The sequence below is a fragment of the Hippichthys cyanospilos genome, chromosome 1, assembly GCF_059441005.1.
Source record: "Hippichthys cyanospilos isolate Australia breed blue-spotted pipefish chromosome 1, RoL_Hcya_1.0, whole genome shotgun sequence".
NCBI classification, from domain to species: Eukaryota; Metazoa; Chordata; class Actinopteri; order Syngnathiformes; family Syngnathidae; genus Hippichthys; species Hippichthys cyanospilos.
The window spans coordinates 13,690,204-13,703,836 of NC_142369.1; the positions used below are offsets into that span (position 1 = coordinate 13,690,204).

Consider the following 13,633-nt stretch of genomic DNA (forward strand, 5'->3'; position numbering starts at 1 on the left):
CTTAAGTTAATGATCATTTTTTGTGAGGAGATCTCAACTGTAATCCCAAAACAGGATGCTTTAGGTTTATTTTTTTTCCTGTGGACAAATATTTATATATAATTATTTCTTGTTGAGAACAGGACTGACACTTTCCCTTGATTATTTGCTGTGGACAAATACTTATTAATAATTAAGTTAATGATTTATTTTTGTGAACAGATCTCAACTATATATATATATATATATATATATATATATATATATATATATATATATATATATATAACTATATATATATATATATATATATATATATAACTATATATATATATATAACTATATATATATATATATAACTATATATATATATATATATATATATATATATATATATTATATATATATATATATATATATATATATACACACACAATAATAAATTAGACACTGATGGCATATTTTACTTTTATTTTTTAACCCCAAAATGTTTTGCACTGTTAAAGGGGTACTTGCCTGAAAAGATATTTGACAGGGGGCACATCACTGAAAAAAGGTTGAGAACCACTGTGCTACTGTAGAAAGTAGTAAAGCAGCAACAACACAACACCACCTCAAACTCATTTATTTTGTCAGACAAAAACTTTTTTTTTTTTTTGTTGCCACTGTTACTGATAAAGAAGGTTCCGTAAAATCGCCAGTGCCAGTTAATCTCCATCAAGGTCTGTATTCAGGCTGCCACCCTGACCTATCAAGTCATTATTGTATCAACAATACATCCAAACTTTGAATCTGGAGGCAACATAATGCTGCTGCACAGCTTCCGCAGAGCGAGGATGAGGTGGACTTCCCGGACATTTGGACTGTTCAAGAAAATTCATAGGATTGTTCTCAAGCTGTTTTCAACACTTCAATCTTGCTAATGTGTAAAAAATAATAAATGAGATAGATACATTTTGGACCATAATTGGATATACATGCCTTTTGCCAGACGACAATCATGTGCCGAGTGCAGATAGGGCTTTGTAAATGAAAAACCCACAGTTGCTTTTACGGAACAATAATCCCCGTTACAGTATCTAACTGCAGAAATTCATTTCTAGCACAAACTACCAAGGTGCTCCCAATACGAATTTGAGTTACAAAGACACCTCCTTCAGTGAGCAGTAGATAACAATATTTGTAGATCACAAAATATATGTATGGAACAGTAACTACTGTATAGTACATGCACGCACATTACTAATTTTTAGTGCAGATCTGATGTGTATACAGTTTCCGCACTTACAGAGCAAATGCCCTCCACTCTCGCCACAGGTTTTTCATACAAGATAACAGTGTGGCTTCCTGTGTAGTTAGGTATGGCTTTTTTTTTTTAGAGGGGGGTGCATGTGAGTGGTTGTTTGTCTATATGTAAAAGTAAACTGGGATAGATTCTAGCGTCCCCGCAAATTTATGGACAAGCGTTTTAGAAAACATATGGACGGATGACTTGGTTTTCTTCACCTTCAAGCCAAAGTGCATACTCCTTTTGATTTTTGCTGGTTTTATATCCCTAATGACAGATAAGTGAATCTTGTGCAATTACTGTACTGTACTTTAAATTTTGTTTCATCATGAAGACTGCATGTCATTAAAAGAATGCCACGCAACCAATAAAGAAGCATTTATTGCTGCTGAGGTTTATCACGGGAGTAAGTGTGAATTCTGAACTTTTGACAATCCATCCAGCCACTCTGCCTGAGTCCTGGGACAAAGTCATCCAACGGGGCGGAAAGACGTGGAAGGTGAATAGAGGGGAGGGAGGAGGAGGAGGTTTATTTCAACTGCATCCCAAAGCATGCTGGGTATCTGGGAAGCTTAAGAACTGATCTGCGGTTGGAGAGATGCATGCAAAGTCAGCTGCCTGGAAAAACGCTTGGACAAAAACACATCTATGTAGAAGACTGTAATTTGCTTTTTCAAAAGATCCGATACTTAGTGGAAATAATTCCATCGATCACATTAAGTTCACATTTCTTCACTGGGAGTGACAATACTATTTGAATTCACTTATTAAGGAAGCAAAAAAGAGTAAAGAAAGAATTAAGTATGTATTGAAGGATGACGAATGGCAGGAAAGGAGAAAAAGGGATAAGGCCTGAAATATCGGAGGGAAGGGGGCAAGGAAAGAATGCTGGAAGAATGAATGGAAGAAGGTGATGTATAAAGGCGAGGAAAGTCAGAAAGGATAGAAAAATGGGAGGGAGGGAAGGAAGGAAGGAAAAAGATGTTTTGCCCATACTGAACTGTAATGCATATTACTGCCCCCTACAGGACTGGAGTACCATGTTTAACTTCTTCATTACAAATTTACTGCCACCCCAGTTAAAACAAATCTTTGATATTTATAGCAGTCAATGGCAGCGCATGATTTACAACATCATGTTCCGCTCTTGTATTTTATATGTATCTAAATTGCGGCAACCTTACACTTTGGTGCCTTACCGTGAGCGTCGAAAAACTCCTCGTCCGAGCTGTCGTCGGAGTCCCGCGCGATACTCTGCATCCTCCACTCCGAGATGCTGTGTCGGGAGGGGCTCACTGCCAAGGGACAAAATATTGGCCATGAAAAAAAAACAACACATTTATCGAGGGGCTAAGCACTAGAACCATGGCCAACAGGTGAATATCTACCATTGACCAGCTGTCAGCTATTATTTTAATGCTTTTTACCGATATTTAAAAAATTGCCACGGTATTGTTTCAGTACCATCACACTATTTTATGTGAAATTTTGGTATTGTGATAAAACTAGTTGTTTTAACACTCCCTCCCAATTTAGCGCAAAGAAATATTATTTCACCACGGGCTTTCACACCTACACACTCTGTGTTGTGTAAACAAGCGAGAGTCTTATGCGCACAGCCCCCTGGCAGTTGGACCGCTTGCTGAACTGGCCAAAAAGAGCAAACCGGCAGGTCTGCCGTTATGCAGCTGGAGCTGGTCTGGGATGTCACGCTGCTTCTAATAATAGGCCTGTGAGGAAACCACTTTGTGCGCGCGTGCGCGCGTGCGAATGGGGGGGTTAAGGTTGCAGGCAGGCCTTCTGCCAGTGGGTTGGGAGAGACGAGCTGCTGCTGCAGTTGCTAAGAATAGCTCAGTTGTAATTCAGCAGGTTGCATGCAGTTATGTAATACAGTAAAGCCCCGCCCAATCGTGGCTCATTCACTTTTGCCATTTTTTACATTGACATTGTAGTATGTTGTATGACCTTAAATAAAATACATTTTAAATTCATTTAAAAATGTAGGAAAATTAATACATTGGACATATATTAATACATACCCTACCTACAAACTATTTTAATATTTAAAGTGTTCTGTAAATTATTTAAATGCAATATTTATTCAAAAATGCCCTAAAACCCCCTCAGTCAGCTCTATGAATATGGATGATGCCTTATGACCTGCTGTGCATTTCAGTTAATAACTTGTGTTTGAGATCATTTGAATTTGAAGTTGTTTCCAAAATGTTGATAGTGCAATCATTAAATAAAGATGGACATATCACATTTTTAGTATCTTAAAAATATAGATTTTAAAATATTTGAATAAAGATAGTACTCTTCTTTTTTTCCAGATATGAATGTTAGAATGTTAAATATTTCTTAGAAATGTAAAATATGACTTAATACACCTCTGAATAATAATTCTCCAAAAAAGAAAATTGAGATATTGATCTATTTTAATTCTGCACTAAATTCCCTTCAAAATCATATAGCTGTATAGCGGTAGCTCAAGAATTGACATTAACAGCATTTTGAATGTTGCGAGGTTGAAATCGCTAGTTAAGTTTAGGCCCACTCATCTTTTATATTTCCCTAGCAACCAGTACATTAGGAAAAAGATATTTACCCACAAATTTTCAAGAAGTGTTAAATGGAGAGTGACTTCCATTAGCAGGTAACAACATCTGAAATTTGACCACTTTAAAATCCGTGGAAGTGTCACATCTCGACAAATGAATTTGAGCAAAAATGGTTCTTTGGCCTCAACCCCTAAGCAACATTTTCCATCAACTAACAATTCATTCTTCAGATATCATATGCCAAAGCGAAAAGATAATTTGCCATTTGGTGTGGCCTAGTGGCGACCAGAAAGTTTTATCATGTCAAATGCATTCAGCCACATAATGAAAATACAATTTTGATGTTTCAACAGTTTTGTTTTGATTTTTCCCCCTCAACCTAATGAGTAACACACAGACATTGCAGAAGTTTCTCCAAAGATGCTGATTGCATTGATGCACAGGAAGACTGGATTTGCAATCAAAAGTAACATCATCTTTTCAACTTCAGCTTACATATTACATCCCTAATATTTTACTTCCATTTTCACCCCCCCAAAAAACAAGCATAAAAGTGTAAATTTGTCCACGTCGCACACTGATTTGTCGTACGTATGTGACGAATCATCACTACGACCTAAAGGTCAAGAAAGCGACGAGGTTGAGGAGCAAATTTTGGGGCGATGTTCGATTTGCAATTCGAGCCTTTCTAAGGTGTCAGCAGACTTCCTCCATCCGCGCAACGCCAACCTCACGAAGCCAAGGCGTCACAGTTAAACGCAGACGAAAGACTCACCTCCTCGTTTCGAGGAGCGGGAGGAGCGCGACGAGGTGGACCACTGTTTGGTGAGCATGCCGCGCGGCTGCAGCGTGTTGGGAGCCGCGCCGCTGACCGTCACTTCGGCCTCCGTCGTCTCCTTGGCTTCTTGCTCCTTGATGGGAGGCGGCGTGTCGCCGTTGGCCTCGGTGGCCTCCTCCACCTGGCAGAACTGCGCCATCTTCCTGGCCAGGGTCAGCTGGGTCTCCAGCTCCAGTTGCCTTATGTCCTCCATGGTCAGACCGTACCACTCATCTTGCCAGCACCAGGCCTGCCGGTGGGCGCGTACCATTACCTTTCTTAGTCCTGGAAGGAAGGAATACAACAAGAGGGTAACGGGTGAACGCGGAATTGTATTTGCATTCACAACGTCGGACGAAATTGGAATGATTTCAAACGGATGATGATGATGATTCAGTTAAAAAGAAAACAATGACAGTGATTATCCTCCTAGTGTTTGCACCTTGGCCAATTGAGATCATGCTGAAATGAGGATATAAAGTACAAGAACAGAGCTTTGAAGTAAATTGCAGAAGTATTAGCTGTTCTTTTGCAGATATGATAAAGAACGTATGCCTGTTATTATCCTCCCGTTCTTGCAACACTCATTGTTTCCAACGATCTCATTGCTTAAAGGGTTGAAGAACAGCAACAATGCTGGAAATTTGCCTGTCAATGGCGTTTTGCTCTAAACTCAAGGGACATGTTAGACGAACCTGTGTGGTTGTTTTTTTCAGTACACAATGAGTAATTCTCTTTGTTCTATCTTAAATGAGAGTGGCATTGAAAACTTGAAGGCTCTTTTTGAAAAACTGTTCACTACTGTAAATGCCAAATTGCTGCTTGTTGTCAAGTGAGCTATGTTGAGCACTCTGCCACAATACAGCACTTGTATCTCATTTTTTAGCTCAAAAAGGTAGCCCAACAATAGTCGGTCTTAAAAAACAAGTCAATCATATCTCAAGGCACTCCTGAATATAGAACATTTTGATGCGAATGTGTAACAATTTCAGGAATAGGGCAAGTAGTTCCTCAGACGTACAACGAATAAGGTAAACTGTTTGAATCGTTTTAGGAATTTGGAAGGGGGAAAACACCTCCGAAAAAAGAATAGATGAGGAAAGTAACGATAACTTCCAAAAATTACTCACCAACGTCATGGATAAATCTCTCAATCTTGGACTGCATGCCCCAGTAGCGAAATTCCACCTTGCACAGCTTGTAGGCACACATGACGGGCGATTTGCTCGGGTCGTTGTTGTACTCTTCGATCCAATTGTCCAGCAGGGGGCCCCGCTGGGTCTTGGCCGAAATGTACAGCCGTGGGTCCTCCTCGGCTTTGTACTCATGGGGAGCAATAGGATCTGTCACTATGTCGATGGGGTCTGCCATTTAAGAAGCGAGAAAAAAAAAAAAGGTTATAAAATACAGCAACAAATTGGAAATACTCCTAAAAATAAAAGGTGAGTCAATAGTTTTTATTACCTAAAAAAAATATATATTTTTTTTAAGTACCGGTACAATAAAAACATGCAATATTTTTTCCCAATAACACCACCCCAAAAATCAATACATTTCTAAATAAACAACCCAAAAATTCCAAAACAAGTCGACCTTTTCTGAACAATTTTCAGGATATGAAAAGTTTTTTTAATGTAAATAATTTCTTCAAATATCCCTAGATAAAAATTTAGAAACAAAATACCTTCCAAAAACTATTGTTAAAAAAATTACAAATAAAATTGATAGTTTTAATACTGCCAAAAACAAAACAAATTTAATAGTTTTTAAAATTGAATAAAGTATCATTAATCTCATAAATTGTGCATTTTAAAAATACCAACAATTACGTATTTAAAAATAAAGTTATTTGTAAATATTTGACAAACTGTAAAACATATTTTTAACGTAAAAAGACATAAATAATCAACTGTTTTAATGCACTCTAAAAAACAACAAATGCAATACTTTTTTTAAGAACAAAAAAGTCTGTAATATTTATTGAAATAATCAGGCATAAAAAAAAACACCTGTTTAAAAAAGACCTAAATAATAGAAAAAGTCAATATTATATTCAATATCCACACTATATTGGGATGATGGAGGACACACACATTAACCTATCTTAAATATATTATTAGGAGCATTAAATAACTGTATTACTACATTTATCAATGGGACGACTACGACCGCTAATACTGTATGAGGGAAAAAAAATGCAGCAGCACGGGATGGCCACAAGTGGGCTTCAGCAGCAAACTCATGTGGAAAACAGATGAAGAAACTTCATTTGAAGTCAATTATTGCTCACTCCAATGCAACACTAAAGTGTAGAAAATGCAGCGTGAAAAGGGTTCGTTGACAGGAAAATCCTTCCGGCCTTACCAACGGTCCTCTGCCTCTTGTCGGCCGCTGACATGTTGAAAACATCTGGCTGGTTGCCGGTGTCGCTCATGTAGTACGTCTCGATGTCGATGGAGAACTTCTCCACGAAGGGACACGTGTACCTGAAAGGACAACACATAATGCTGCTTTGTAATGTACTTTCAGGCCTACAATATTCATATATATTACTTTTGGACTTTTAATTTTCATCTCAAAAATATACAAATGGATTCCTGTACGATATTAAATGTATTATTTAAAAACAATATTTTCTTGAACATGCTATCTTAAAAATAGGGTTTTTCTCCAAAACATTTTTCACCTCTCATTATCGAGAAGATATGAAAATTGCATTGAAACTACACAACCAGAATAATATATTACAATAAAAAAAATGTTTAAAGTCTTATTTGCATTTTTTTTAAACATAATTTTTGTATGATTACATTTTTTTTTCTTTGAAAAATACATCTTTTATTCGGGTAAGGTTACGGTTTACTTTTCAAAATATAAATATAAATTTGATTATTGTAAGATTACTTCTCTTTCTCAAATCAAAAACAAAATCTTTTTTTTTATTTAATTGTAAAAATAGGCAGCTTTTTATTGCGAAAATACAAAACTTTTTTCTCGAGTAGGTTTATGACTTTTTTGTTGAAAATATCTTTCTTCTCAGTAAAATTATTTTTTTCCTCAAAAAACGTTTTACTATTTCCTAAAAATATATAACAACTTTAAGTTAGTAAATGTTTGTGTTTTTTTGACAAAACCAGGCATATGTCAGGGATATTTTTGGATTCATACAAAAAAACAAAACACTTATGGTTTCGACTTTCATTTCAGAGCATCCAAAAAATTCAAATTGTAATTGAAGTGTATGGCAATAATATATTTTGATTCCACCAATTTTAGAACTAAGGATTTCAACTTGGCAACATTCAAAGTGCTGTAACGTCATCCATTTTTAAGTTACCACCATGTATTATATACAATTTTAAACAAATCTTGCTTAGAACTGGAATATATTAATATCTCAATTTTTATTTTCCCTGGTTTTGTGAAAATCATCTTAGCATCACATATGATGACTTTATATCGAAAAGTACAATTGCTTTATCTTGAAAAAGACTTTTTGTTTTAATATTTTTTTAAATAAGTCTTATCAGGTTGCAATCGTCTTGTTAAAAATATACAAGCAGTCTTGTAAGAGATCAAACATGTCACTCTTTTCTAGAGTGATTCCGACTTTTTTTCTGAGAAATATTACCTTTCTTTCTGCAATGCACAACTTTACTGGCGAAACTGTATGACTTTTTATTGCTGTGTAAAAATTTCTACTCTTTCAGTGTTGCCCTTGTTAGTAGTCTCTTTGTTTTTTTTTAAACCAGTACAGTTAATATTAAAAATGGATATTTTTGACTTCAGACCATGTTGTGAAACTCCACATTTTGTGACTGCACAAGATCTCACCGTGTGCGTGTGTATGGGTAGGCGTTCCAGGACTCCTCTTCCACCCTCAGTGCCGCTTTGGGCAAAATGGAACGGAACCAGCTGGGAATATGCATGCCGATGTGGTAAACCTTGTGGGTGTATTGGCCCGTCCCGCCTGGTCCGTCAGTGTATGGCTTGTTTTTTAGGATCTCCACACCGCTGCCCTCGCCGCAGCTCTCTTCGCGGCTCTTTTTCTGCCACGAGAAGACAAACCATGAGGAACGTGGAAACTTGGAGGTCATTAAACCTTCCAAGAGATTTCCAGTCATTTATATTCATGTCAAGTGAAAAGTGGAGTTTGAAATGAAGCCAAAGTACTTTTTACGAGAAATGTGCACTGCTTGCTCACACGTCTACCACCAAATATGGAGGCAATAATCAGAAAAGAGCTTGAAGTCGCCACCTAACATGAGGTCACCTTTAATACAGCGCACAGAACTTGTTTACATGTGGTACATTTTCACCTTCTCCGGTGTAAGGAGCAGGTAAAAAAACAAAAAAAACATGCTGATGATGATGACCCCAGGGGAAAGGTTTTGTTTTTGTCATGTGAAGTGTAATTGCAATAAAATAAGAATCTTCATATTTTTTTTCCCAGGCACTTTGATACACTTGGTTATTTTTTTTTCTGTTTTAGACTAAGGTGTAACCCGTAACCCGCTGTAAAAAAATAATTAACAGTTGTTGTAAGTGGATTTATATTGCTTTTTTCTTTTGGTGATGTTAAAAAAGATACAGGTTTAGGCATACCTATACAATTTTTATAGCTCATAATCTTATTTATAGTCAGCGCGTTGAGTGTGTGCGCATGTGTGCGTGTGTGTGTGTGTTGGGCCCTTTGTAGAAAAATTGCCTAATTGCTGCTTGTTGAGAAGAGAATTATTTTGAGTTATTTGCCACAATACAGCACTTGTAGCTACATTTTTAGCCCAAGTAAAAGCGAAAATTTAGGAGAACAATAATTTGTAGCTTGAAAAACCTCAAAACGGCTTGCTCCTATGTCAAAGCCCCATCGAATATAAATCTATCACATTTTTATGTGAACCTGAAAATTTAAGGATCATGGTAAATAGTGCAAAAGACGTACAGAATGGGAAGAACAGTAACCCCCCCCCCCAAAAAATAAATAAATAAATAAAAAAAATCAGGGGAATAATGATGACTTTCAAAAATACAAAGCAACATTGTGTATAAATGTCTCAATCTTGGATCGCATGTCTCAGGAGCAGCAGAATTCCACCTTGCACAGCTTGTAGGCACACATAACGGGCGTTTTGCCCGTGTTATATATAAAATGCGCATTTTGCGAGTTGTGTCACCAAATATGGTGCCAATAATCTAAAAAGGGGCTTGTAATCCCCACATAACATGAGGTCACCTTTAATACAGCGCATGAAACTTGTTTACTTTTGGTACATTTGGAGATTCTGTGTCATTAAAATATGCTTCCAAGTCCCATAAAAGCCTCGATGACAAAGAAAATTTCTCCACATAATGTCAAGTCCTTTTTAATAAAGTGCAGGGAACTGTTCCCACCATGTGAAATAAAAAGGGCTACTGTAATTTGGAGATGTACTGTTTTCTGGTTGGTTCTTTTTTTTAGCTCCTAATTCAGTCACCAAGTGTGATTCAAAGCCCCATTAAGGTTGTTAAAAATCTAACTACATAATGCAATTTGATCTTTAACGCTTTGCAACATGCTCTAGATTTTTACCTTCTGTCTCCAAATATTCTTAGCTCCCGTTTCTGTGACAAAATAAGGTTTCAAGCCACACATCATTATTAACTGCGCACATTTTTGCAATAGTTCTGGTAAAATGATGTTGAGTTTAAGTACAGTTGAAAAATACTAAAAATGACAATTTTGGAAAAATGTCCAAGTCCAGATAGAGTTCCAAGCCCCAAAAAGGTTTCAAATATTGAAGATGTCATCTCCAAACATTCTTGGCTCATTTGTAATACTGCACAGGGAATTCTGAGAACACCGAGTGCATTTTGAGCTTCCCAGTTCTGTCCCCAAATACGGATTCGTTGACCATAAAATTGCCTAGTATATTAGCTGTGAGCGGACCACTGTACATTTTGCGTCTGGGTGGTGCGAGCTGCGCTGCATCTGCGTTGCTGTAGAGAGCGGCGCCTGCGGCTAATGAATGACCTGTCATCGGTAACGAGGTCTGCTACGCCGGACGCTCAGTGTTCTCCTCCTCCTGCAGACTAGGCTGATTCATCTCTCCTCTCCTTTCCCCACCCTAAATTGACTGCAGGAATCAAGTCTGGCAATTAACTCCCTACTTGCTGCTCCTATAAATGCAGCACAACGTTAGAATTTCTTCTTAACACGGTGGCAGTGAACTCAACTCATGTCAGAACAAGCAGCAATTTGAGAAAAAGCCACTACTAGCTGATAGCTGTCAAACTAAACAAAAAAACAATTGTAGGTGTATTTGAGACAACATTGTAGCTTTGCTTTAGATAGGCCATAAAAGAAACGCTTCAGATGGATCAGTGTCGAGGTGTCATCGATTTTTTCCTGATCTTAGTTGTTTGTTTTTTTTTTCTGATATTTGGCAGAATTAAACTGTGGTAACCGATTAACTGGATGAAAAATTAAAAAATATGTACAACGTATAAATATATATGTATATATGCTGTACCCTCGCGCTTTCATAATAAAGCCTGTGTCACGTTTTGGCTGTCAAGTCATCACTAACAAAAACAGTGTGGACGCGAAAGGATTCTGCTGTACTTGTCATGGAGTCACATCCTGATTTTTTTTTTTCGTGTACAAGTCAGTTCATGGAGTTTCCTGATTGAGATGCAGCGGTGCGGCGGGAGCCATATTTCATTTCTTAGCCGAACCCAACAGCGGTGAGCATGAATTCAAAATGAACCGCCACTGAATACACGACGCGCTAAAAAGCAACTGGGGACCAACACACACTAACAAAGCAGGGAGGCCTACATTTGCTGCTGTTGCCATAGTACCCGGGCAGCAACAGCATATCTACATCAGAAGTGGGCAAACTTTGGTGCTCTATGGCCAAGTAGGACTACAGGTAATGAATGCATGAAATATGTAGCCACATATAGTCGCATGTCAACTCAAGTTGCAGGGGTTAAAAACTATATTGGGGAACAACAATTGCAAAATACCGGCAACCTTGCTCATGTGGTTCTAATGTGACTTCATCCCATAGACCAAAATTTATAGGGAGAAATGTGTCTATAATCTCACAAATGTTTCTACAGAAGAAAGCAGTGTGCTGCTAAAGTTTACGCTTAAGTTTAAAAAAGTTTAGTTTAAAAAAAATGCTGATTATCAATCATTATAAAAGTTGGTCATTCATCTGACACCTTGTCTTGCGGGATGTCTCAGGATTCTACTTTACTATGATTTAGAATACATTTACAAAGTCCCAAAATCAATATACATATATTAAAAAAAAAAAAAACAAGAAAGAAAAAACATACAACAAAGCCGCCTCTAGCATTACCGGACTCTTGATAATAAAAAGTTCAAGAAAGTAATTGTTTATTTTAATTAAATAAAGAATTGTATTTCGTAGACTGATTTTCTTTGTCTATTTAGCTAAAAAGAAATTAAATGAAAAATGTAGATACATTTGGATCAACATGTAAGAGGGCAAACTTCACGCGGCAACTACTCGGCCGCGGCCAAACCCCGACTTTTTCTTCCCACCTCTCCTCTCCTCTCTCTCTCTCTCTCTCACACTTTTTGCCGTCAACCCCTTCTGACCGCTGGCAAGCTGCTGCTGCTGATGTCACGGTTGCCACGGAGACGGCAGCCTCCCATCAACGAGGCGGTGCGGGTCAGGGGGAAAGGTAACTACGGGCCACTGGCGTTAACGGCTCCCCTCCTTTGCATGCTCGGCGCGCTGGCATGCAAAAGCGAGAGGGTGGGAGGGGAGCCCGAAATATAGAAATCCTGTAAACGCTTGTGCATACGTGACGTGAGTTTGGGATGACTGCTTTTGGGGCTGCTGACTCATGTTCCCGACCAGCTGCATTTCATAAAAGTCGCGAACGCTAAAAGGACGGCGAGTCAAGGTGTTCAGCAAACGAACAACTTTAATGGAAGCAGATAACAAACTCTCTTTCATATTAATGAATGGTTCAGTTGGATTTGTTTTAGCATGAGCCTCACCTCTAAAAGCAAAACATTCATGTATAATGAATATAATATTGTTTATTGGACGACAGATCATCGCTTGTGTTTATTAAAAAATGCATCTCATTAAATCGCCACTGTAAACAAGGGGGGTCCCCAATCATAAATAGCCACAACTAACAAGGATTTACTGTACACAGCAGATCTAAATAAAAATGCCCAAGAGGTCAGAAAGGGACACAGTAAAGTACATCCGCCGTTAAATAATGTAAAACGTTATGACGAGTCGGCCTTTCTCCCGTGTGCGCAGCGGATCAGGTGGCAACACCGATGGATTAAAATAAATCCTCCGGCATGTGCGCGCACCAAATGGGGAGAAAAAAAATGCAGCGTTTTTGCTGCATAGAAAAAATGGAAGTGGCCACCCGCGCCTGAGATCGGGCTTCATCCGATTCAAAAACCTTAAACATGATGAAAACTGCAACAGTGCAATTTTTCTATTAGCGTACGTTCAAACTGAGCTCTGATGTGTGTAAACCAATGGAGGGCCATGAATTTGGTTTCCAAGCCTTAAGTGAGGACTTTCCAGACCTAAACCGCCTCTTCACACCACCACTATAAGCCACAAACCCAATGTAAAAACGAGTCACTATGCTAAGTACATCATTGTGTTACAGCTTTATAACTAAGGCCCAACAGACTGAATATTTTAGGCCAATTCTGAGATTTGGGAGACAATTTTTTTGACAGGGGGACAAAGTGGCAGACTGGTTAGCATGCCTGCTTCTCTGTCCCAAGGTTGTAGGTTCGCTTTCAGCTTGGGCCTTCCAGTGTGGAGTTTGCATGTTCATCCTGTGTCTACTTGGGTAATCCTTTTTCCTCCCACGTTCCGAAAACATGCATGGTGAGTATATTATTAAATGCTCTAAATTGTCCTGAGTTGTATTTGGGAGTATGATTGTTTGTTTGTCTTCGTGTGCCCTGCGATCGACTGGCAACCAGTT

At 38.0% G+C, this 13,633-nt stretch overlaps 1 protein-coding gene across 2 annotated transcripts in view; it reads right to left on the reverse strand.

The window, feature by feature from the left end:
• LOC148429333 (membrane-associated phosphatidylinositol transfer protein 2-like) overlaps window positions 1-13,633 on the reverse strand; it is a 51,400-nt gene that overhangs the window by 16,807 nt on the left and 20,960 nt on the right. For both annotated transcript variants that reach the window (XM_088412009.1, XM_088412018.1), the window contains 5 exons: window positions 8,480-8,694; window positions 7,010-7,131; window positions 5,776-6,009; window positions 4,604-4,930; window positions 2,467-2,562 (listed from right to left, as the gene is read on the reverse strand). In XM_088412009.1, coding sequence (XP_088268135.1) covers window positions 2,467-2,562; window positions 4,604-4,930; window positions 5,776-6,009; window positions 7,010-7,131; window positions 8,480-8,694 — 994 coding nt within the window. The remainder of the gene's footprint in view (window positions 1-2,466; window positions 2,563-4,603; window positions 4,931-5,775; window positions 6,010-7,009; window positions 7,132-8,479; window positions 8,695-13,633) is intronic.